Source organism: Engystomops pustulosus, chromosome 4, assembly GCF_040894005.1.
Source record: "Engystomops pustulosus chromosome 4, aEngPut4.maternal, whole genome shotgun sequence".
Classification (NCBI taxonomy): domain Eukaryota; kingdom Metazoa; phylum Chordata; class Amphibia; order Anura; family Leptodactylidae; genus Engystomops; species Engystomops pustulosus.
Window position 1 is genome coordinate 48,273,743 of NC_092414.1, and position 26,898 is coordinate 48,300,640.

General features: G+C 45.7%; 1 protein-coding gene across 2 annotated transcripts in view; it reads right to left on the reverse strand.

Moving 5' to 3' along the window:
* Positions 1-26,487, reverse strand: part of SAR1B (secretion associated Ras related GTPase 1B) — an 87,982-nt gene extending 61,495 nt beyond the window's left edge. Inside the window, exons 1-2 of one of the 2 annotated variants that reach the window (XM_072150628.1) lie at positions 26,386-26,487; positions 1,658-1,735 (exon numbers count right to left, since the gene is read on the reverse strand). In XM_072150628.1, coding sequence (XP_072006729.1) covers positions 1,658-1,715 — 58 coding nt within the window. In that variant the 5' untranslated portion in view covers positions 1,716-1,735; positions 26,386-26,487. Of the gene's footprint in view, positions 1-1,657; positions 1,736-26,348 lie in introns of both variants that reach the window. The other variant, XM_072150627.1, reaches the window with a different exon arrangement.
* Positions 26,488-26,898: the final 411 nt, after the last annotated feature.

Consider the following 26,898-nt stretch of genomic DNA (forward strand, 5'->3'; position numbering starts at 1 on the left):
TCCAGTAGCTGCAGACCTTCTTTTCAGAGGCAACTACATGGATCACATCTTGGTACTTGATCAGTAGTTTAATCAGGAAGCCCCAGCGATATTGTATGTCATTCTGTCAGAGCAACAATGTTACTGGGCTAAAGTCTCTTCTGGCTTGAAGCGTGCCAGCGGATAAATCGGCGAACATCTTAATAGCCATGTAAGGGGCAATAGGCAGCTGATGTTTTCTGTCAATAACTGATCTTTGACTGTAAAGAAGGCGAATCTAGCTAGGACATCTCTAGGCGTGTTGTCAGGTAGGTTTTTAGGCTTTGGCACTGTATGTGCTCTGTCGATTTCGATTTCATGGTCAGTAAGGTTCGGAAGACACTGCTTTGTAAGCTATTTTATGTAATCCAAAAGCTTATGGGGTGGGATGGTTTCCGGGATGCCCCTAAATTTGATATTGTTCCGCCTATTGCGGTCCTCAAAGTCCACCAGTCTTGCAGTTGATAGACTCTAAGGCTAGATGACCATTAGCCAGGTTATTAAATGCAGAGGCATTTTCCTCCATTTTGGTCTTAACATGTGCCACTGATGACTGTAGCTCTGTTACTGTAGTTTGAAAGGGAGTCACCATTTGAAGCATATTTTGTGTTAGGGAGCTTCTCAGTGCCTCCAACATTTCTTTTAGCATATTTTCGGAGACCATTTGGTCGGAGGTCTGAAACGCTGCAAATGCGTCATGTGGAGGGAGATCACTAGTAACAAGTGTGTTACTGCTTTTAAGAGTCTGGTTGGCAGTATGCATTTTCTGCCATTGTTTCGCCGGACTTAGCGAGGTGTCGCTTTGCTGCATGCTGGGAGGTAGCTGGTGACGCCTAGTTGATTGTGGTCCTTGTATCCTTGCTCGTTGTTTGGAGGAACTGCTTGGTCCGTCCGCCATCTTGGGCCCTTTAGGTGACGGTGTGTCTGACCACTGGGCCGGAATATTGAAGGTAGGAGAAGTTGATTCACCCGATGCACCGTGAGAGGGTAGTTAGTATGTTGTCCTGATTCTTTGTGATGTTGTGGTAGAGGTTGCAGCTGCAGCGAAGAAATGCTGAATGGATCCGTCCGGCTGCTATTCTATGGCCCCTTTCTTGCCCATAAGCTCTCCAGTTGTCCAAGAGCCCTTTTCCACTGATAGGGTCATCGCTGACAAGAGATTAGGGTCCTCGGCAGTTGTGCTGAAGTGGAGCTCTCAGACTATGCGGCCATCATCCACGCTGGCCAAGCCATGCCCCAAAAGGTTTTAAAAGGTAGAATTTTTCTAAATTTTCACCAAATTTCCATATTTCATTACTAAATGTACGGTAAGATATCACCCAGATTCTAAAAATACGGCCTTGTCAGTAAGGTAAAAACTGGCTTAAGCGGCAAAGGAATAAAGTTCAAAACATTGAAAGAGGAAATGCTTGTGAATAAAGGGGTGAATTTCTTACCCTACCCGACAGGTTCCCTCCCCAATGGTTAATTCATTGTAACCTTGTGAACAACAATTTACATACACAGTAACATATAATTTTTGATTTTGCATTTTTTTTTCGATTTTCGTACCATCAACATAATTTATAGCTGTCGAGCATAGTTTTTGGAAGGAAAATACATTATATTTTTTGGTGTTTATAAGTATATATAGTCTTACCTAAAAATTGAAGCATGCTGCTGAAACCACTGTATATCCAGTTGAAAAGGAAAGACATTTTGAATACTTAGTATTTATCTGAAAGAAAACAAGAATTTATAGTTTTATAGTTAAATTTACAATCTACTCTTTTTAGAAGACATGAATTTAAATGAGATCATTGGTAAAAAAAAACTATATAAAAAACTCGACTCTGTGTCATCACATAAAACAAAATGATTACTATTCTACCTTGCAGAGTAGTTTGACACTTAAGGGCTTAACAATCGCGATTGCAGGGGTTGCGACCAAGCCCACAGAAAGGGTAAGGCCAGCGGCTATCACTGTTCAGTGAAGCAAAGTCTGCCACTAGCGCTGCACTGTTACTTAGATGCATGGGGCAGTTTCTGTTATCTTGAACTGTGACAGCCTCGTTTCCCCCCCTCCCCGCCCCCATCAGTCTGACACTGCTCATGTCCACCACTTGACAACAGCGGCTTGCGCCAGTGTTTAGAGATCTATCCCTTTTGTTGAAATCAGTACAGCAGCGCACAGAACAGAAGTGTCCCAGCACCTGTCCCTATATATGTATGTATATATAAAATCCAAAAAATGAAGCAGCACTCCAAATCCAAGCAGGTAAAAGTGAAGAAGAGTTTATTCCAAAACTGGCCGCTGTGATCTCACTCTGAGACTGCGCGTGCACTGTTCCCGGTCATGAGCAGTGTGCAGTGAGAATATACATTCTGAATATTTATGTCGATATAAACATTGAGGCACCAGGTACCGATCACTTGCGTAACCCCTTTGTGTCTATGCCATTTTAGACCTTTAGGACCAGGCCTGATTTTTAAAATTTGCCCTGTGTCATTATAGGTGGTTATAACTTTGTGATGCTTTAACTTAACCAGGGGATTTTGAGATTGTTTTCCCATCACACATTGTACTTCAAAGTAATAGAAAAATGTTGATGATATCTTTTGTGTTTAGTTATGAAAAATATTGAAATTTGGCAAAAATTTCTTTAAATTATTCATTTTCAAAGTTCAAAATGTTCTGCTTTTCAGCCAGATAGTCATAGCGCCCAAGTAACTCTATAACTAACATTTCCGGAATGTCTGCTTTACATTTGCATAGGGTTTTATGAATCCTCTCTCTTTTCTAGGTTGTTATGAGGTTCAGAATTTTGGGTGCAATTTTTCTCATTTTTATGAAAATCGCCAAAACCCTTATTTAGAGGCTCCTTCTCAGCTTTAACTGACTTTGAGAGGCTTAAACAGCAGTAAAACCCCATAAATTATGCCATTTTAGAAACTACACCCCTCAATGTGTAAAAAATCTACTTTAAGAAGTGTGTTAACCCTTTAGATGCTTCACATGGGTTAAAACAATATGGAGGTGTAATTTAGACAATATATTAATTTTGGCCAAAAATTAAATCGTTATAAAGAATTAAATGACAAAAAACTCCAAAAAGTTTGATATCCAATTTCTCCCGAGTATGAGGATGCCCCATATGTGGTGGTGACTGCTGTATGGGCGCACGGCCAAGCATAGAAGGGAAGCTGCGCCATTCAGAGCAGATCTGCAATGTCATATTTTACAGGCTATAAAATGTTTATTTTTTGTAATTTGGACATATGGGAGATTATTTTTTTTGTGGATGTTTTATTTGTGGATGAGATCCACTTTTCAGGTACATCATTTACGGGGGGCTCAATAGCTAATAATCAGATTTTATTAACTGTTTCTTGGTGGTGGTTAAAAAAATAATTAATTCTTGTTTATGGTTTTTAGCATTTTTTTCGCCGGAAGTTCCCCGTACCATAAAAATAATGTATTATCATTATTCTATGGGTCATCACGATTACGGCGATACCCCATTTATATGGCTTTTTTATGGTTAACTTGTTTTGCAGAATATAGAACTTTGCTTGTTTTTGTATCGCCATGTAACAATGGGCAGAACATTTATATTTTTTTGTTTACAGAGCTGGTTTAGAGCTTATTTTTTGCGGGGCAAGCTGTACTTTTTTTATTTTATTGTACAGGTTGTAACGGACTTTGTGATGCCCAATATGTTGTGGTTTTTTGGGTGATTTTCACTTTTTTATGTTATATTGGATTATTGCATGGGAGGGACTTCAAGGGAAAATTTTAATAATTTTTTTTAATTGCACTTTTTTTTAAACAGTTTTTTACTGTTTTATTTTGTCCCAGAGTGGGACATGAACAAGTGATCATTTGATACTAATGTATTGCAGCATATTACATAGTCAGCCTATGCATTCTGCATAGGCTGACATCAGCACTGATAGTATTGTGCTGTAAGCACGATACTAACAGGCTTCTAGTGAAGGCAGCCCTGGGGTCCTTATCGGGCTTCAGGGTTGCCACGGCAACGATTGGCACCTCCTTGCCATGCACAGAGGGTGCCGATCGTCACGGTGATTCACCCTAGACGCTGCGATCACAATGACTGCGGCATCTATAGGGTTAAACAGCCAGGATCGCGATAGTCGCGATCCTGGCTGTTACTGCGGGATCCCGGCTACCGCGTACCGCCAGGCTGAGCTTCTGAGCCTGGGTGATCGCCTTGACGTGATACTACGTGGCAGGATTAAGCGCTTCTACAGCGCTAAACGGACCGTCGCCTTCTGTGGGCTCCTGCAGCTTATGTTCTCCCCTCCCGCAACCATGTTATTTTAACCATGATGGTATAAAGCCCTGGATTTTTTAACTGGGTGAGTGCCAGCTTTTTTCTTCTTATGAACATTCATTGCTACTACTATTGACCTTTCCTTGAGCTAGAGCCCCAGCACTTATATTGATAGGTAACCCTGCAACGTTTTTGTGCAAAGTGCAGCCTTTTGCCACCAACGAAAAACGGTTGTCTAAGTGCAGTGCCCCCCTTATGCCTTTTCTTGCAGTGTTCTGTGACCAATACATTTCCCAACCTCGGCTTATACTCGAGGGAATAGGTTTTCCCAGTTTTTCATGGTAAAATTAGGGGCTTCGGCTTATACTCGGGTCGGCTATATACAGTATTTTTTTTTTCAAAGCAGACAACCAAGCAATTGCATTTGGCTAGACAGCTTTTACCACCCTCATGTAACTTGTGACAAACACAAATTATTAAACAAAAAGTGCACTGAAAATGCCAAGAAAACATACGTTTTTACATAAAACTCACATAAAAGTGGAGTTTTACGCACAAAGAGGTATTTACAAATAATAACACAAACTGAGCAGATTTATTTATTACCACACAACATCAAGAATTTACACTCCCAAACCATGCCATTGTCAGGATCGGGAGTCTGTGGACCCTCTGGACCTCCGCGGGAAGTGGTACTAGCCGACCTGGGACCGGAGTCTAAGTGGAACCCCGGTGTTCACCAGAGCCCGCCGTAAAGCGGGATGGACCTGCTGCAGCGGGATTCCACCAGGTAGTTCTACAGGTGCGACTAGCCCGCGGTGGCTGCCAAGGTAGCAATACAGGAGACACCACTCACGTCAGAAATCGCAGGAGCTGGCGCACAGGAACGCAGGACCACAGGGACGGACTGGCACACAGGAACGCAGGACCACAGGAATGGACGGGCACACAGGAACGCAGGACCACAGGACCACAGGAACGGACTGGCACACAGGAATTACAGGATACAGGAACGGACTGGCACACAAGAATCACAGGAACGCAGGAATCACAGGGGAGCTTTCTCTTCATGGAAAGACTTGAAGATCCAGCAAGGGCAACAGGAAGAGGCTGGAATTTAAATCAGGCCAGCGCCAATTATTGGCGCACTGGCCCATTAAATCTTAATGAGCCGGCGCGCAGGCCGAGCCGCGGAAGCTGCAAAGGCCGCCGCTGGAGGAGAGTCCGATCCAAAATGTTCTCTTCGGGCTCCCAAGATCTTTCCTCGGGCCCAAACCGAGGAACCGCTTACCCCTAATGATCTTCATGTCCAGAACCTCCTTAACTTCATAGACATCTGGGGAATCCGCCTTAGGAGCCGGAGGAGGGGATTGCTGGGAGAAGCGGTTCAAGATGACTGGCTTCAGGAGGGAGACATGGAAGGAGTTCGGGATGCGCATAGATGGAGGAAGGCGGAGCTTGTAGGCTACTTGATTGATGCGCTTTATTACCTCAAAGGGACCAAGGAACCGGGGACCAAGTTTGTAACTGGGTATCTTAAGCCGGACATATTTGGAGGATAACCATACTTTGTCGCCAGGAGAGAAGACATGAGGAGCTCGATGTTTCTCATCAGCCTGGGTCTTGGTATGGTCCATAGCACGTAGAAGAGACTGACGGGTCTGATCCCAAATAGACTGGAGGTCCTGTACCAATTCCTCTACCGCAGGGACATCAGAGGAAGTAGACAATGGGAGAGGGGGGCGAGGAATATGTCCATAGACCACAAAGAACGGAGCAGAGCCAGTAGACTTCGAGTCCAGGGAATTGTAGGAGAACTCAGCCCAAGGTAGCAGGTCAGCCCAGTTGTCCTGACGAGCTGAGACGAAGTGACGGAGGTAACAGCCCAAAGTCTGGTTCACCCTCTCCACTTGGCCATTAGACTGCGGGTGGTAGGCAGAGGAAAAGTCAAGGTTGACCTGCAGTTGGTGACATAAAGAACGCCAAAATTTTGATACAAACTGGACTCCTCTATCGAACACGATGTGTAGCGGAAGGCCATGCAACCGGAAAATGTGTCTCTAGAATAACCTGGCAAGCTGTGGAGAAGACGGAAGACCTGGAAGGGGAACAAAATGGGACATCTTAGAAAACCGGTCCGTCACCACCCAGATAACAGTACTGCCCGAGGAAACGGGCAGATCGATGACAAAGGCCATAGCCACGTGGGACCACGGGCGACTGGGTATCGGTAACGGCAGTAACAGTCCAGCCGGTTTGAGACGGGAGGCTTTGTTGCGGGCACAGGAGGAGCAGGATCCCACAAACTCCCGAACATCTTTGACCAAGTCTGGCCACCAGTAGTAGCGGGAGATGAAGGCCACAGTGCGTTGCACCCCAGGGTGCCCAGCCACATGAGAAGAATGTCCCCAAGATAAAATCCTCTTCCGGAGAGCAGGTCTGACATACGTCTTGCCGGGAGGTAGCTGCTGAAGATTCACTGGAGCTGCAAGAACAAGCTGGTCTGGAGACATTATGTGTCGAGGAGCTGGTTCTTCTCCGACAACATCCGAAGCCCGGGACAGGGCGTCAGCTTTGATGTTCTTGTCAGCGGGACAAAAATGGATCAGCAGGTCGAAACGGGAAAAGAACAAAGACCACCGGGCTTGCCTGGGATTCAGGCGCTGGGCTGTCTGGAGATATAACAAGTTTTTGTGATCAGTGTACACACTCACAGGATGGAGAGCACCTTCCAGAAGATAGCGCCATTCTTCTAGTGCAAGCTTGATGGCTAACAGCTCCCTGTCTCCAATCGAATAATTTCTTTCAGCTGGGGAAACGGTCTTGGAAAAGAAGCCGCATGTAGAAGTTCGGCCCTTAGGCCCTTTTCTGCTCCAGCTCCTACGGAGGATGCATCCACCTCAAGATAAAAAGGCTTGTTGGTATCAGGCCTAGAGAGGACTGGTGCCGAGGCAAATGCGGACTTTAATTTGGAGAAGGCCTCTTCAGCAGTAGGAGACCAGGCACGTGGATTGGCACCCTTCTTAGTGAGTGCCACGATGGGAGTCACGACAGTGGAGAACTGGGGAATGTACTGTCGATAATAATTTGCAAACCCGAGGAATCTCTGTATGGCTCGGAGACCCTCTGGGTGTGGCCATTGAAGAACAGCAGACAGTTTTGCGGGATCCATTTGAAGGCCTCTATCGGAAATTATATAACCCAAGAATGGAAGTCTGTGCTGGTGAAACTGGCATTTCTCCAGTTTGGTGTACAGATGGTTGGCACGAAGTCGACCAAAAACTTGCCGTACGTGTCTCTGATGGGATTCAAGGTCTGGAGAGTATACCAAAATGTCATCCAGGTAGACCACGACAAACGTATAGAGAAGATCCCGAAAAATGTTGTTCACAAATTCTTGAAAAACGGCAGGGGCATTACACAGTCCGAAGGGCATTACTAAGTATTCAAAATGCCCGTTACGGGTATTAAACGCCGTCTTCCACTCGTCACCTTTGCGGATCCGGATGAGATTGTATGCACCCCGAAGATCCAGCTTGGAGAACACCCTGGAACCGCGTAGGCGATCAAAAAGTTCCGTAATCAATGGCAGAGGGTAGCGATTTTTAATGTGATCTTGTTCAGCCCTCGATAGTCTATACAGGGACGTAAGGAGCCTTCTTTCTTGGTGACAAAGAAAAAACCTGCACCAGCTGGAGAGGAGGACTTGCGTATGAATCCCCTCTGCAGGTTCTCCTTGATGTATTCAGACATTGCAGCCGTCTCTGGAACCGAAAGTGGATAGACTCGACCTCTGGGAGGGGTAGTGCCAGGCAGGAGATCCACTGGGCCATCATAGGGACGATGGCAAGGTCTCCGCTTGCTTCTTAGAAAAAACGTCAGAAAAGTCCCGGTAACAAGCTGGCAGACCCTCCAGAGAGTTGGAAGACACAGAAGAGGATAAGACCGGAAGTGGAGCCACCATACATCGGGATTGGCATTCAGGACTCCAACGTAGAATCTCACCAGTCTTCCAATTGAGAATCGGGGCATGTAGCTGGAGCCAGGGAAGAGCTAATGTGGAGCGAGGCAAGACATAGAAGACCAAATCTTCTTGATGTAGGGCTCCAACCTGAAGTCGGATAGGTTACGTGTGGTTCTGGACCGGATCGGAAAGAAGCTATCTGCTTACAGAAGAAATTACGAGAGGAGACTTGAGAGGGACCACCGGAATGTGATGCCGGGAAACTAGAGAGGCATCCACAAAGTTCCCCGCCGAACCGGAATCCAGGAATGCTGAAACCTGCACGGGAGCACCGGTGCCAATACTGAGAAGCACCGGAATAATCAGACGTGGAGAAGCTGAATTCACACTTAGGGACGCCTCTCCCAAAAGCCCTAAGTGCTGCCGTTTCCCGGACGTTGGGGACGCACTGGACAAGTCCCGATGAGGTGCTTGGGACTGGCACAGTATAGACAAAGGCGTTCTTGGAAACGTCTGGATCGTTCCCCAGGTGTAAGTCTAGCTCTATCAACCTGCATAGGTTCACCAGCAGACTGAGTAATGGGAGGTTGGAATGGCTTCTGGAAAACCGGAGCCACCGTGGCAGACGTGGGAGCCGGACTACAGATCGCTCGTGCCGCAATTCTTCAGCTCTTTCCAGGAACCACACATCAATTCAGGTGGCCAAGGTGATAAGACCACTCAGAGTAGTCGGAAGATCACGAGCAGCCAAAGCATCCTTAACCCGTGAGGACAGGCCTTTCTTAAAGGTTGCACATAAGGCCGCCTCGTTCCAACAGAGTTCAGACGCCAAAGTGCGGAACTGGACAGCGTATTCACCCACGGTGTAGTCTCCTTGGCGTAGGTTCAGTAATGCTGTTTCCACAGATGAGGCTCGTGCTGGCTCCTCAAACACGGACCGGAACTCTGCCAGGAAGTTGGTAAGGGTGGCCGTAACTGGATCGTTCCTGTCCCACAGAGGCGTAGCCCAGGCCAGGGCCTTCCCGGTGAGGAGGCTGATGATGAAGGCCACCTTGGAACGTTCGCTGACCAACTGAGATGACATTAGTTCAATATGCAGCGAGCACAAGGTGATGAATTCTCTGCACTGTTTGGGATCGCCATCATATTTGTTAGGTATAGAGAGACTCATCCTAGGCTCTGGTGCCGGGGAACAACCCGGGATGACAGGCGAAGTCGCAGGAGTAGTCAAAGAAACGGCTGCAGGAGTAGTCACCAGAACTGGATGCTGAGGCCTGGAGTCAAGCAGCTGTTGTAGAGTGGAAGCAACTTGGCTTAAAAGTTCTCCTTGGGCAGCAATCTGCTGCGACTGCCGGGCCACAACACTAGAAAGTTCAGCCAGTATCTGACTTGGCTCCTTGGCAGGGTCCATGGCTGGATCTTACTGTCAGGACCGGGAGTCTGTTGACCCTCTGGACCACCGCGGGAGGTGGTACTAGCCGACCTGGGACCGGAGTCTAAGTGGAACCCCGGTGTTCACCAGAGCCCGCCGCAAAGCGGGATGGACTTGCTGCAGCAGGATTCCACTAGGTCGTTCGACCGGTGCGACTAGCCCGGGGTAGCTGCCAAGGTAGTAATACAGGAGACACCACTCACGTCAGAAATCGCAGGAGCTCGCACTCAGGAACGCAGGACCACAGGAACGCAGGACCACAGGAACGTACTGGCACACAGGAACGCAGGACCACAGGAATGGACTGGCACACAGGAACGCAGGACCACAGGAACGGACTGGCACACAGGAATCACAGGACACAGGAACGGACTGGCACACAGGAATCACAGGAACGCAGGAATCACAGGGGAGTTTTCTCTTCATGGGCAACAGGAAGAGGCTGGAATTTAAATCAGGCCAGCGCCAATTATTGGCGCACTGGCCCTTTAAATCTTAGCGAGCCGGCGCGCGAGCGCCCTAGGAAACGGGGACGTGCGCCGAGCCGCGGAAGCTGCGGAGGACGCCGCTGGAGCCGGGGGAGGTGAGTGCAGCCGAGTCACATACAAAATCGATAAATGCACGTTGGGCATTAAATAACACGTCCCGAACACAATCGATCCCCAAGTATTGAGGGATACGTGTGTAAGAGCTCTCCAAGTTGATTTAGGCTAAATGGTATTTCTCTTGCCAACGAAAACCTTCTACAATCCTCACAAAGGCATTGGTATCCTAAGGTAAGAAGGTATATCTGATAACACAGGTCGGAAAAAGTCCAAAATTTGTGACAGGGATTCAAATAACGAACCTATCCCTGCCACAATCAGACGCCTAGGCGGCTTAGACAGAGAAATTTTGGATTATCAGGAAACAATTTTATAGCTGTCCTCTCTCATAGAATATGTGGTTCATCACTTTGATGTAAAAATTACTTATATGTGTTCACATCTGATAACTGCCTTATAGCCTGTTTCACGTAATATTCCCTAGTCATGAAAAACACATTTCTTGACGGTTGTGACAATTTGTCCTCGGAAAAAACACTCTGTACCTCACTAGTCCATGTTTCCATAGAGGGATCAGAAAAGACGAATCCTGCCATCTATTATAACTCCTCAAAGGGCTAGAATTAAATTAATTCACTGCTAACAAGTAGATAGTGTATGGATGAAACCTCTCATTAACAATCAAAAAATAGGAACATTGCAACATGGCTTGTCTGTGAAAAATGTAACTTTTATTCACAGCTACTGTAAAAAATATAAAAATGGGTGAATTTTTTTCTTTCCACCAGATAAAAAGCAGAAAAATGTTAGCCCTGGACTAGTATAAACATTATGTTACCACTCAGTCCTAGAACAGATAAACAGTTGTGTGTCTCATGTGTAGCACACATACAGAAGTGTGTTATACTTATCCATGAGTCTCTCCCTAAGTTCTTCTACTTGGACGAGGAACTCCATAATTTATCATATTAGTCCACTGCGAATAACATGATGCAACACTATCACTCTCTAACACCAAATGACACCACAATATGGTAGTAAGGACCTTACACGTTTCAAGTACATAATACTGTCATCAGGGGTCAGCAGTACAAGATTGCATTATAACAAATAGCAGCGTGGGCTCCCGCCGCACTGATATCAGCAGTGCCAAGCTGCAGAAAACGCTGGGTATTTAAAGGGGTTATGCCACAAAACTAATTACTTAATAAAGCTCCCAAAGAGGTTAACATATTTCAAAAACCTATACATAATGGTTACCTGGAATTATAAATACTTTTTTATTTGTTTTTTTGATGCTTGTCCGGCATCTATTCTGTGTCACACAGAAACAGATGTGGGAGGGGCCTAGCAGGCTCATGCACAGCACTGACACAGGCAGTTTAACCACAAGTCCTATATGCTTTACGGGTGACTCTCTCTCACTGACCAGTGCTACATCACTGCTTTTAGAATATGCTTCCTTCTGCTGTGTTCAAGTAGTCCCTACACTTACTGATCCCCAGCACCATGTTTCCTCCACCATGATACAGTTTAATTCAGCTTTTAATCCTTGTCCTTATGTGAGATACATATAACAGCTACTTCTAGGCAACTACACAAGGCCCCACCTGGCTTTACCCTTCTCTGGGAACTGGCACAGTTGTGTCCCCTTCACACGAGGTGCTATGGAGGTAAAAAAGGAACAGTTATTTCGGGGCTTGTTACTCCTGATTTCAGGTGCATCAGCTCTGGTTAATACATCCCTACACTGATTACTACACTCTAGCTCCTGATGCTGGTTGTAAGCGCATCAGGGCCAAGCATGTAATTCTACAATATGGTTAAAACAAAGATCTTTGGCGTGATATATATCCAGCATCCAGCATATGATGTAAATCCCACCCCCCTCAATATGAAGCTAAAGTTGGATAGATTAATGATAGATAGACGCAGGGCAGGATTAAGCTTGGTGGGGGCCCCTGGGCGCAAAATCTGGTGGGGGCCCATTGAATGTAGTCCAGACAGGGAACAGCAATTGATATATACTGCTCCTGAGCAATAACTATATACAGCATCCCCAGTATTCACTATATACAGCCCCCAGACATCAATATATACAGTTCCCAGCAACCACTATATAAAGCCCTCCAGCAACCACTATATAAAGCCCCCAAGCAACCACTATATTCAGCTCCCCCAGCAATCACTATTTACAGCACCCCAGTAATCACTATATACAGCTCCCCCAGCAATCACTGCATACAGCTCTCCAAGCAACCACCATATCCAGGTCTCCCCAGCAATTACTATATACAGCCCCAAGTAATCACTATATACAGATCCTCCAGCAATCACTATATACAGCTCCCCCAACAATCACTGTATACAGCTCCCCCAGCAACCACTGTATACAGCTCCCCAGTAATCACTATATATAGCCCCCCAACATTTCCTATATACAGCCCCCCAACATTACCTACAAACAGCTCCTCCAGCAATCATTATATACAGCTCCCCCACAAATCACTATATACAACTCCCTCAACAATCACTATATACAGCTCCCCCAACAATCACTATATACAGCTCCCCCAACAATCACTATATACAGCTCCCCCAGCAATCACTGTATACAGCTCCCCAGTAATCACTATATGCAACCCCCAGTAATCACTATATATAGCCTCCCAACATTTCCTATATACAACCCCCAACATTACTTACAAACAGCCCCCTAACATTACCTATATACAGTCCCCAATAACTATATACAGCCCTCTATAATAACTATATGCAGCCCCTATAATAACTATATTTACCTCCTACAATAACTATATACAGTTCCCCTATATTAACTATATACACCCCCTATAATAACTAATGTAACGGTCACACAGACAACAGAACTAAAAGTCTCTATGGGAAGAGTCTGGAGGGAGGAGTCTGTGGACCTGTGGACCCTCTGGATCACTGCGGGAGATGATATGAGGCCTGCGGTGGCAGCCAAGGTACAGGATATGCAGGAAACAGTCAGAGCCTGAGATGACAGCAGGAACACAGAGGAACACTGGTAATGCTGGCACGGACTGGAGACACTGCTGGACTGGAGCCCTGGAAGGCGCAGCAGGAGGCGTATGGGAACGCTGGAGACAGGAGACACGGAGGCGTCTGGAAACGCTGGAAGACAGGACACACCAGGAGCGTATGGGAATGCTGGAGACAAGAGACACGGAGGCGTCTGGAAACGCTGGAAGACAGGAGCGTCTGGAAACGCTGATGGGCAATCACTTCAACAGGAACCGCTGTGGAAAGCGAGGTGTGGAAACCTTGGAAGTTCCATTAGAATGCTGAAGATCCGGCGAGGAAGGAAGGGAGGTGCCGGATTATAAGGCACGGCCGGATTAGCGAACTCCAATGTAGGACACTGGCCCTTTAAGTCCTGAGATGTCGGAGCATAGCCCTAGCAGCGGGAGCGTGTGGCCTGAAGGGAAGGAGGCGTGCGGCCTGAAGTGAAGGAGGCGTGCGCCCTACATGCCGGGACCCGAGCAGAGCCAAGAGCCTGGAGAGGTGAGTATGGCCGGGGGGACTGGCGGTGACAGTACACCCCCCCCCCCCATAGGACCTCTCTCCTTCTTCAGCCTTCCCCGATGCGCTCCGTCCCTCGCGGTGTTAGTGTGGATATCTGATGTAAACAGAGATGACGTCACGGCGCTGTGACATCACACGCTGCAACGTCCAGTGGCAAGGCACCGCCATCTTTATTTACATCCTATCGTCTATGGCAGAGCAGGGAACTCCGTGTGCCCCCCCTATAATCCGGCCATGGACAGACGATAGATACATAGATAGGATGGAAATGTCCATGCAGCACATAGGTCCTTCAACAATATCATTAGAAAGTAAGCAGCACTCCAAACCAATTGTGGTGAAGAATTGTGGTTGTCTTTTATTCCATAATGCCAGTTCCATGTGCATCTGTGCCAATAGAATACCACACTGTGTAGTAGTGGGACATCTTCCCATATGTTCAACATATTAACCCTTTCATACTATGTTCCGTACATGTACGGTGCAGAGGTGTGGGGGGCACGGACTGAGCCCTCTTCATACAGAGGTGGGGTTTGCTGCATATCGCAGCAAACACCCACCGCTAATATCCGGCAGCATTTGAAAGACGTGTGTGGGTGTGTGAGTGCAGCCCTCTTGATCCCAGCTATTGCCATTACAGCGTCAGGTCCTCATCAGACCCAAGGCCAACTGGTTTCTGCAGATTTGTTACAATGAACCAGTGGCTCATTGTAATGATTATTGTGTAAAAATGCCATATACTCCAATACTGTAGTATTGCAGTATATGGTAGGAACGATCAGACCATCTAAGGTTAATGCTAATCAAACACATTTGTTTAATTTTTGAAAATGTATTAAAATGCAATAAAACCTATATACGTTTGGTATCACCGTGATCGTACCGAACCAAAGAATAAACCAGAAGTGTTATTTGGAGCACACACTGAAAGTCGTAAAAACTGAGCCCACAAGAAAGTGACGGAAATGCAAAAGTGACACTTTTTTTTTGCCAATTTCACCACATTTTGAATTTTTTTCCAGCTTCCCATTACACGGCATGGAAGTAAAATTTGTTATGCAGAAAATAAGCCATCACACTGCTCCGTACATGCAAAAATGACAAAGCTATGGATTTTTGAAGGTGGAGAGTGCCAGTGTCTGCATAATGATACCGAACGTGTTTTGTGATAATATTACCACTCTACAGTTTGTTTGTTTTTTTTATTTTTCCTGCTTTTGTGTTGCGTCATTATGTCCTGTCATGAGGCTCCATTTGGCTAGAGCAAATGGCTGAAAGGACACATTGCTTTCAACCAGCCAGGAAGAGGGGCTGGGCAGTGAGTCTCCAAACCCCAGAAAATCTCTTTTTGATCAGACAAACATGCTCTTCACTAAGTGGGAAATTTGACACCTTGGGCCAGCGTGTGGTGAAGGAAAGTGGATGAAAGAAACAGCAGACTGTGTGGTATTTTCCCTCCAAAACTCAGACAAAGGAAAATATCATAGTTTTCCATAACTGGGGCATAATTCATAAGTATGGGTCCCCAGTTACACGGGACCATCATGGGCTCTAGATATACTCTTAGACCGAGTTTCAAAAGCCAAAGCCATCCAGTGGCAGAACTCCTCTAATACTAATAAGGTACCCGGTTGATTGGAAGCAATGGTACAGTTGTGCCATCTTCCAATCAAAAGTTATGGGGTTTTGATAAAACCCCAGACCCAGAAAGTACCTCTGTGTGTAGGAGGGGGATGGAAAAACTCCCCCTCACAGTGACATCACAGCCAGGGATGGGGGTCAAAAATCCCCGGGGTTCAAATCAGTGAAGCAGCCACATGGCTTTGGTTCAGTTCTGAGGAGTCTATTCATTAGAAGACTGGATCGCTCTCCATACCCTGTCCTCTACCTATTTCCATAGCAACAGTTTTTTGTTTCCGTTTTCCCTAACTGTTTGTAAGCATATGTGTATTGTTTTTTTTACTTTTTTCATTTTATCTGACAATCTTATTCTTTGAGTGTACTGTATTTTTTATGTATATTAAAGTGTTAACTAATAAGCCTCTGCATGTTGCCTTAAAGAGTCTGAGTCTCTAAAGGGAATTACATTACCAGAAGTAATTTTTAGCATAGACTATGTATTAAGCGATCAAATGTTCTGTGTGAATTCATTTTATTCATTTTAATATAGTATTAGTACTATTCAATGTGCATGTGCTGTGTGCAATCATCAGTGTGCATTGTCTGTGTGGATGAAGTGCCTACGGCCTTCTTTGCGTAAGTAGCTCATGCGTGTTGGCAGTGTGGACTGGGTGCCAAGATTGCGTGGAGTAAATTTAGCATTAGGATGCCATATTGTGGAAGTGGACGGAGCTTAAGGGCTTACTTCTGGGACTCTATAGAGTAGGTGCACCCCGTGTGTGAACTCCGTTGAGTGAGGTAAAATGTGAGAGTGAGTGAGTGTGGTAAAATGCAGGAAATTTTGGTAGATTTTTACACAGCCACATGCACGTCACTGTCACTTATTTTTGAATAAAAGAGGGCCATAGTTCTTTACCACAAATGCTTTAGTGTGCTGCTTACTTGATAGTGACATGATAAAGATAGATAAATAGATAGATAGATAGCAGACGTGTGGCACACTAGCTCACACATCAGTTAACACCCGACACTCATTCACCTATGGTTTCAAAGAAGAGGGGGACCCCACAGAACCCTGTGAAGTAGTTATACTACTTCACAGTAGTGAAGTATAATATTTAGGAGCACAGTGTTGTTATCCAAGTGACTTTATACTGTAAGTGACTGTAGTATTTTTAGGGACATCGGGTGGAGATGCACAGAGCTGAAGATATTTGGCCGTGAATTCAGCATTGATACTTCATGGATGGAAGAACCCGGAATAAAGTCCTCTTCCTGATGGAAGAGAATGTCATCTATAAGATACTAGATGCCACCAATACCTCTCAGTCAGTCACAGAGTGTCATTGATCCTGCCTGTCAAACTGTTAACAATTGTTAGTAAAGTTTTCACAGGAACAGGATGTGGACACCTTTAAAAGATGTATATTTCCCCTCCATCTGTTAAAGTTTGATAGTTAAACCTACTTTATCAATTTCTTCTTAGTTTGTCTCCTTTTTCCACTCGCTGTTCCTTTTGCTTTTCCTTCGGCTCGTCTTCTTCCTCGTGTTCCCCCTTTTCTTTCCTTCCCGACTTGTGTCTGTGGTGTGAGTAGTCGTTCTCATCCTCTATGCTCTCTTATCTTAACCTAGCCCATTGCCCTCATCAGGCTCTGGTGCAACCTCTCCCCATTCCCTCAGTGGGCCCTACTAGTACTCAACTGCAGTTCGGAAGAATTATTACAGATACCCCATTATGGCAGCTGTTAAGCTAGGTTCCCTGAATACTAGGGGTCTAACTGCAGAAACGCTGCCAAATCCTGTGTAGAATGCACAAACAAGTGGTTAAGGTCTTATTTTTGCAAGAAACTCATTTTAAAACCATGCCCCTGCAATTAGGGAACGATATTTAAAACATGGTTCCACAGTACTAGCCCTGAGTCTTGCTCCAAAGGTCTATCAACTGCTATCCACCGCTCGCTCCCTCACCTCTTCTTGGGTGAGGAGATTGATGAATTGATGAATTCCTTGAACTTCAGATTTATGGTCAAACATTCACTCTTGCCAACCTATATTTGCCCAATCGCTCCCCAGTGGCCGCCTGCAGACGCATTCTAGCAACCTTATCAGAGTTCTTGGAGGGGATGTTGGTGGTAGGAGGAGACTTTAATTTCCCTCCAGATGTCAGACCCGAGCTCAGGAATCGGTTTATTGATCATGGGGTTAGATTGAAGAGGGAAAACTCTGCTAAATTGACATCCCTACTCCAACAACTCAATACTCTAGAAACAAAACACAAATCCTTACAAACACCTGGGAATTTAGCGAAGTTGATTCTAGTCCGGGATAACATTCGGACCTTATTAGACGAGAAGGCCATGGCCAACTATATGCCATTCAAGAGTCGTCTCTTTGAGCGCTCCAACAATTGTGGAAGGCCTTTGGCCCGCCTATTACACCCACGATCAGACAACTCACATATCCCATGCATCTCTTCTGCAAGGGGTGGGGGGAATCCATAAGCCGGGGGAAATGAGCGTGGAATTTGGTTCATTTTACTCCCATCTGTACAATATCAAGGGACAGGAAGCTGATCGTGACTCTTAGCTGTTGAGTGAGCGAATACAGGCTTATACTGAAGAAACACTGCTCCCCCGCTTAGAGGCGGAGGTAATAGAGGAGCTAGAGGCGGAATTTAGTGAGACAGAGATCTCTGAGGCCATCAAGAATTCCCCTTCTGGGAAAAGCCTGGGCCCAGACGTCTTCACTCCAGCCTTTTATAAGTCCTTCCAAGATACCCTGTCTCACCTCATGATGAAGTTCTTCAACTCTATCTCCCCTACTACGGCTTTCCACCATCAGTCACTAGAAGCCAACATTAGTGTCTTATTGAAACCAGAAAAGGGCACTTTATCCACAGGCAGCTATAGACCTATTTCGCTCTTGAAGATTCTGGCCTAGCTCCTCACCTCCCAAATGTGATCCATACTGATCAAGTGGGGTTTGTAAGAGGCAGGGAGCTAGGGACAATCTAAACAAAATGTTCCTTCTCATAGCACACGTTCGTAAACATCCATTCCCTTCTTGCCTCCTGTCGATTGACGCAGAGAAAGCCTTCAATAGGGCCACTGGGACTGTCGGCCACACTCTCACAGATAGGACTTGGCCAGTCATTTTTGGGGAAGGTTAAGGCTCTTTCTAACAGACCCACAGCTAGGGCTCGAGTTGACGGGTTCGACTCAAACCCTATCACTATCAGTAATGGCACCCCTTACTATACATCATTGTGATGGAAAACTTGGCATGTGCCACTGAACCCCAATATACACAGGAACCAGGTGGGCCAATGGCAGTATAAAATGGCGTTATTCGCAAACGAAGTTCTAGTTTACGTGATGCAGCCAAGAATCTCGTTTCCCTCTCTATTCAAAGAATTTGAACGCTATGGCCAACTGAGCAACTTCAAAATCAACTATAGCAAATTGGAAGCGTTAAATGTCTCACTATCACCCTCCGAAGTTCAAGCCGTTAAGGACCTCTTTCCATTCCGTTGGCACGCAATTGCGATCACGTACCTGGGAATACAGGTCCCCAACAACTCCTCTAACCTATACTCTTGGAATGCACACTCAAAGATATCTCTTTGTACGACAGAAAACAACTGTCCCCCAGTTCCTTTACCGTTTTCAAGGTAGAAACGGTAAAGGAACCTTTACCTTTTTTAAATCCATCCCTTTGGCGTTACTATGCTGTATCCAGGGAACAACACACCCTAGAATTGGTTGGCGGTACCTTGTCTGGTCAAAAACGGCAGGAGGGGTGGCTCTGCCGGACTTTAGACTCGATCATCAGGGGTCTTCCCCAGTGAGGCTTTTAGACTGGCACTATCATCAGGCCTCCAAACAAGAGCAGTATTGCTCTACAATCCCAATATGCCTACTTCCTTGGGTGTCTTCCCGACAAGTGGACCTGGCACCGCAATCTCTTTTTCTTTCACAAACCATGAAGCTATGGGATTCCCTCATTAAATGTAAAGTGAAATTGCAAAGTCAATATTTGCCTAGAAAATGAACTTTTTCCCCCAAAACACATTTCAACTTCATTGCAGGCCTGCCTTAAAAGGAGCAGCTAACATCGTTTCAGTGATTAACACAGGTGTGGGTGTTGATGATGACAGGGCTGGAGATCAATCTGTCATGATTAAGTAAGAATCATACCACTGGACGCTTTAAAAGGAGGCTGGTGCTTGGCATCATTGTTTCTCTTCTGTTAACCATGGTTATCTCTAAAGAAACACGTGCAGTCATCATTGCACTGCACAAAACTGGCCTAACAGGGAAGATTATCACAGCTAGAAAGATTGCTCCTCAGTCAACAATCTATTGCATCATCAAGGAATTCAAGAAGGTTCCATTGTTGCCAAAAAGGCTCCAGGGCACCCAAGAAGGACCAGCAAGTGCCAGGACCGTCTCTGAAAAGTGTTTCAGCTTCGGGATCTGGCTACCAGCAGTGCAGAGCTTGCTCAGGAATGGTAGCATCTGCACGCACTGTGAGGCGGACTCTTGGAGCAAGGCCTGGTGTCAAGGAGGGCACCGAAGAAGCCTTTTCTCTCCAGAAAAAAACATCAGGGACAGACTGATATTCTGCAAAAGGTACAGGGAGTGGACTGTTGAGGACTGGGGTTAAAGGGGTTATGCAGGTTTTCAAAATTTCTTATGACCGGGCTGGGGAGGGCTATTTCAACATAATAAACATGTACTTACCTCCTCTGGCGCTGCCGATGTCCCGCGCAGCGGTCCCTTCGATCCATGCCCCTGTTTGTTCACAGGGGCACGGAAGCCGCGCACAAGGAGCTTCCGGTCCGCGATGTGGCCGGCTCCTCCCATCCGTCCCTATCTCTCAGCGTTGTAAGTGCTGAGAGATGGTGTTGGATGGGAGCTTCCGGCGCCCTTGTTATGAAACCGGCGCACAGAGAAGACCGGCCGCGGCGCGGGACATTGGCGGCGCCGGACGAGGTGAGTACATGTTTATTATTTTTAAATGGCCCTCCCCAGCCCGGGCCTCAGTTATTTTTAAAACCCGGATAAGTCTTTTTCTCTGATGAATTCCCTTTCTGATTGTTTGGAACTTCTGGAAAACAGCTTGTTCAGAGAAGACAAGGTGAGCGATACCACCAGTCTTGTCTAACTGCCAACTGTAAAGCATCCTGCAACCATTCATGTGTGGGGTTGCTTCTCAGCCAAGGGAATCGGCTCTCTCACATTGTCTGTATACCCCATGACAAAGCAGGGTGCGAAATGTGCGTTGGGGTGTCGGACTGTGTGATTCTAGCAGGGCAATATGGTGTCTGGTGGGTATTTATTTGTTACATTGATGTGGTTATAATTTGATGATCCAGAGGCTCGTGTTTGGTAGTCAGTGGTATTTTACAGTTTGATATTGGGCATCTGGCTTTTCATCTTCCTCATAGACCAAGTCATCCAAGGATTTTCACCAGCGCCTTGATTTATTCATATGCATACAAATGCCCTCCTAGCAATTTACACTGTTTGTGTTTTTTGTTATTTGGTTTTATATGTCCTTTTTTAATTGTATGTCTTGATGTATTCAATATGAATTAAATAAAAAATTTGATATTATCTTAAATAAGTTTATATGTGTGCTCTATCATTGAGGTTTAATAGGGAATTATTTTTCTCTCACAGTCTAGCCTAAAAACACATCCATGAATCGTCCAAGAGCAGTTTGGTGATCAACAATGCCTTTTCCAGCATGATAGAGCACCTTGCCATAAAGCCAAGGTGAGAACTAAATAGCTCAGGGAACAAAACATAGACATTTTGGGTCCATGGCCTGGAAACTCCCCAGATCTTAATCCTATTGAGAACTTGTTTTCAATAATCAAGAGACGGGTGGACAAACAAAAACCAACAGATTGTGACAAAATGCAAGCATTGATTGTGCAAGAATGGACTGCTATCAGTCAGGATTTTGTCGAGAAATTGATTGAAAGCATGCCAGGGAGAATTGCAGAGGTCCTGAAGAAGAAGGGCCAACACTGCAAATATTGACTTGCTGTATTAACTCCTTCTAACTGCTAATAAAAGCTTTTGTTACTCATAACATGATTGCACTTGTATTTCTGTATGTGATAAAAACATCTGACAAACACACATAAAAACCAGAGGGCAACAGATCATGTGAAAATATAATATTTGGGGGGCCCATCTTCTTCCCACAGATTCCTTTTCCCCTTAATCGTCTTCCTCTCTTGTCATTTCTAGTCTTTGTTTAATCCCTAAAGTACTTCATCCGTATGAATGTCTTGTCTTGGCCCTTTGCACTAGTCCTATAGGCTATCTTTACTCCTAGGTAGGGTTCATAATGTGGTGTATCACACGAGAAAGTTATCACAACTCATAGCGCCTTTCTTAGGCCCAGAATCACTGATTGCATCTCCACAACTGGAAGTGCTCCTATGCTGCTTTCAAGATGATACCAGGTTCTCTGTATTGAGTTATCCCCTCATGGAGGACTTTATATCCGTCAGTGTTTAAAGCCGTGTCCTTGTTATGATTTACACATCTGTGCTGAATCCCTTATGTTTCCCTTGTTCTGTATACACTGTTAGTTATAACTGTGTTTATTTTTCTGATGGTTTTTTATTCTGTGATTTCTGATTTATACCACTGAAAACTTTAATAAAATTGGTTGAACATTTAGATAGATAGATAAGTCAGATAATGAATAGATATAAAATAGATAGATGACAGGAGATAGGTAGTAGAGAGGGATGCTCATTAGTTAAGAAAGGAGGGCTTGTCTGAGATGAAGAGAGGTCAGAGCTCAGCTCCTTTACTTGTTTTGACTTTTGACTAATGCATACATGGGGGAGGGACTTTAATATGATAGGCCGCGGTCACACGTACCGCTAGGCGTCCGTTCATAACGCGACACAAGCGCACAGGGGGAGGTCTTCGGCTCGAATGCACATGCGCTTCCAGGGAAACGCATGCGATTGTTAAGCCGATTGCATGCGTTTCTCTGGAAACGCATGTGCGTTCGGGCCGAAAACATCCCCCTGTGCGCTAGCGTCGCGCTATGAACGGACGCCTAGCGCTATGTGTGACCGCAGCCATAGAGCTACAGACATGGTAGGAGCAGACTGTGATCTACATAGACCCTCTTCATTCCTGGATGTATTTACCCTGAATGTGCCCCTGTTTGCACTGGTGAAGCCTGGTGCTAGCAGCACTGAGACACACAGTGCAGATCACAGCCTGCACTCGGCTACACAGCTCATTCGGCCCCTCCCCTCTCTCCCATTGGCTGCTCCCTGTCAGCTGGTCTCCTTCAGTGTGAGGCAGCAGAGGAATCTGCAGTCAGAGATGTGAACTGACAAGCAGAAACTGAGTCCTTCTGGGCAGACTTGGCCAGGAGAGAAGGCAGGTCCTGATCATGTGATTGGGCAGGACTCGTCAAGCATCACATGGCAAGTCACTTGATGATGGGAGCATCCCGTTACTACAGCAACCCAGGAGCACATAGCACGAATACCTCAGGGCATATTGGTGCATCCCGGGATTTTAACCGCTGTGTGAAGAGGCACAGCCACATACCCAGGATGGAACAGAGCTGATCCCAGCACTAACAGGATGACCCCATGGCCACCTGAATAGACGGAACAATGGGGATTAGGTCATGTGCCACATTCGTAATACCATGGCCCATCTGTCTAATATCCTTGTCTCCTGTTGTAGGGAAGACAGGTGGGGATAAAAAGGGAGTAATCAGGATGGGGTCAGATAAATAGAGACTAATTGGCGCACGACAGTAGGGGAGAAGGGTGGAACCTGTGATGTTTTCAGGGGCAGAGCCTTTTGGGATTGGGTGGGAGGATCATGGGCCTATGCATTGGGGAAGGAGCTTCCTGCTTAAATAACCAGCGTCTTTTGCAGCTCGGCGGCGCTAATATCAGCGCGACGGGAGCCCACGCTGCTGTATTGTAATGCAATCTTGTACTGCTGATTTCTGATGACATTATTGTGAACTAGAAACACATAGGATGACTACCATATTGTGCTGTCGTTTTGTGTGAGAGAGACAGTGTTGTATCACGTTATCCGCAGTGGATTAACCAGGACAGGCCCTTTTTCGTGTCTTTATTTTTCACTCCCCACCTTTAAAAATCTATAACTTTTTTATTTTTCCATGTAAAGAGCTGTTTATGGGCTTATTTGCTGCGTAACAAATTGCACTTCGTAGTAGTAGTATTCAATATTCTATGCCATGTACTGGGAAGCAGGGAAAAAATTCTAAATGCAGTGAAAATGATGAAAAACACATTTGCGCCATTTCTTGTGGGCTTGGTTTTTACAGCTTTCACTGTGCACCCCAAATGAAAGGTCTACTTCATTAATTGGGTCAATACAATCACAGGGATAGCAAATTTGTATAGGTTTTATAATGTTTTCTTGCGCTAACTTTGAATTTTTATGCTTTTTTAATATCATTTTTTTAACTTTTTTTTATTTATTGTTTTTTTTACTATTTTTCAGACCCCCTAGGGTACTTTAACCCTAGGTTGTCTGATTGATCCTACCATATACTGCCATACTGCTGGGGGATTTTGCACACCATCTATTACAATGTGCAAATCGCACATTGTAATAGATAGTCTAAAACATGATAGCCTCGGACCTTTGTGTGACCCAAGGCTGTCATGACAACAGATCGCCACTCCCCGATGACATCATGGGGAGCGACGATTGGAGCCAAGATGGCGGCGCCCATGCGCCGCCAGCACTCTAATGCTGCCAGCACCGATCGCGGGTGTTAGCGATGGGCGTTTGCTTCATTATGGAGCAAACGCCCGGTGAGTATGAAGAGGGCTCAGCCCGTGAGCCCTCTTCATACTCCCCCATGCGCAATAAGATGTAAGGTTACGTCTTATTGCGCTATGGGGTAAATACAATAAATGTTGGATCCACGTGCGGATTTATAAGTACACTGATCTCTAACGGAATACACACATTTGGCTATCTGTCCTAGGACTGAGTGGTTACATTGATGTAACACGTATGCATTATACAGTGCCATCTGCATGATATGCATGGCCAGTACCCCCCACCCCCCTCGATTTCCATAGCATTATAAGATTTAAGCACCTGGTCAGACAAGTCAACCCTTCCCATGTACCTATTGTAGTCCAAAATACAGACTGGTTTGGGGGTTTCTATACTGGTACCATGTATTGTTATTAATACAAGGACCTATTGTCCTTGTCCTTAACACACATAGAGTCACTTCATAGTGCTCAGCTCTCGTGCCTTCTAAGTTTTCACCAAGCAGCAGACTTCCAGAGACCTTGGATTCTTTTACTTACAGTGCCGCATGCCACAGTTTTTCTGGAAGCAAGGCACTTGAACAGTGTAGTGGTGGTATAAAAATTGTCTAGGTAGAGGTGGTAGGCCTTGTCCAATAGTGGGTGCACTAAATCTCAAACTACTTTTACAGCAATTGCCAGGTAGGGGGGTATTCTGGGGGCTGTATTCTGGAGACCTTCCCTTATACACTCTGAACTTGTATGTATACCCCAATGTACTCTTACACAGCTTAGTCATCTTCTTGTCACATTTGGTGGGAAACTGGAAGAAATAATGTCTCCCTTTAAAATGTACTGGGTTTTCGTCAATAGATAGGTGTTTCTCGGGGGTATATGTTCCACATATTTGGGACTAAAATGGTATATTATGGGCATGACCTTATATATCTGGAGTCATCTCAGGGTGGTTGTCACAGGTGCTCCCGCGGTCCTCCGTGTGCCCCAGCGCCCCGATCCATCCACTTACACCTGTCCTCGTTCCTGCTTCCCGTCTGGCGGCCGTGCACGCGTGTCCCCAGCTCCTACCCGGCTCCAGAACATTTAAAGGGCCAGCGCACCGCTGATTGGTGCTGGCCATTAAAGGATATGGTAAAAAGCGGGTCTGTCCCAGCATTCCCTGCCGGATCTTCATGCTTTATGCTGTTCAGAAAGCTAGTGTCCTTGCCTTGTGCCTGTTTATTTATTTCCCGTTGTGACCCTGGTTCTGTATTTGACTTTGATGCTGTTCCGCCTGCCTTGACCTGCGGCTTCGTCTCCGACTCCGAACCTGAGCTGCCTATCCTGACCTCCTGCCTGTTCCCTACTACCATTCTGCCTAACGTCTGTGTACCTCGCCTTGGCTGCCACTGAGGACAAAGTTGCACCTGTGGAATGACCTGGTGCTCATTCTGCGGCAATTCCAACCTACTTTGTGGGGGGCTCTGGTGAAAGCTGGGTGCCACTTAGATTCCGGTCCCAGGTGTTGGCTTACGTCATCATCCGCATTGGTCCACTATCCCTGGAGCCTGACAGTGGGCACTGTTTGTTATCCACATAATGTATTTATGGATAGCTGCAAAGCATGTCCTGATCATCACCATGCGTAACATTGTGGTGTGGTACAAAATATCTGTGCTCCAATATTTGCTGATTGTGGGCTTTTTTACCAGCCCAATAAGAAGTATTCCCCCCCCCCTTCCCAGTACAGTGCATGGAATATTCAATACCATCACTATGAAGTGCAATTAATTACGCAGAAAACAAGCTGTCGATTTTTGAAGGTGGGGAGTGGAAAATGGAAATGAAAAAAACAAAAAAGGGCCAGGTCATTAAGGGGTTAATTTCAGTAGCAAGTTTTTTGCCACATAAACAAATAACAACGTAGACCAATGTAAAGCCTAGTTACTTAATAAAATGCAATTCAGTAGAGTAACGTTACAGTAGGCAGGCATAAAAGACAGTAGGTTTCAAAAACTTTCGAGACAAACCAGTTAGAAGTATACCCAAATCTTTGATAGCTATGCATTGCAAACATATGGGTGAATTTTAGACTTTCATCTTCAAACTCTAACACAATTACCTTGTCCTACAACACACAACCAGAGAGAAGTGGTCACCTTTAGACGAGGTTGTTATAATCCAGTATGCACCGTCTTTAAGAACAGTCACAAGTTCTTTAGCATACACCCTAGGAATCACTGTGTCTCCTCCCCAGTGCAGCAACCTCTGTACTGTCACAGCTGATAACTGCTTCTACTGTCACTCATAAATCTGCTGACTCACACCTGTCCCAGGTTTGTCATCTGCAATCTCTTTAAACTACGTTTGCTGGAGCATGTGTACTGTGGATTATATTTAGGGCACCAGGGTCATGCACCCTTGCCCCCCCCCCCCCCCCCCAGCAATGTCCGAAAGTCGGCTCACAGCCCCACAATCGCTGCAATCGACTGGTCAATTCAGACCGGCATATTGCGAGTAGATAATGGGGAGAGATGGCTTATGTATCAGCCATCGTTCCCTTGTGGTCCAGGGGATGTTATCCCCCCCCTCTCCTGGCCATGATTGTTACAATTGGCTGGTCAACATAGACAAGATAATTGCAGCAATTTACAGGATAAATTAGGGGGTGC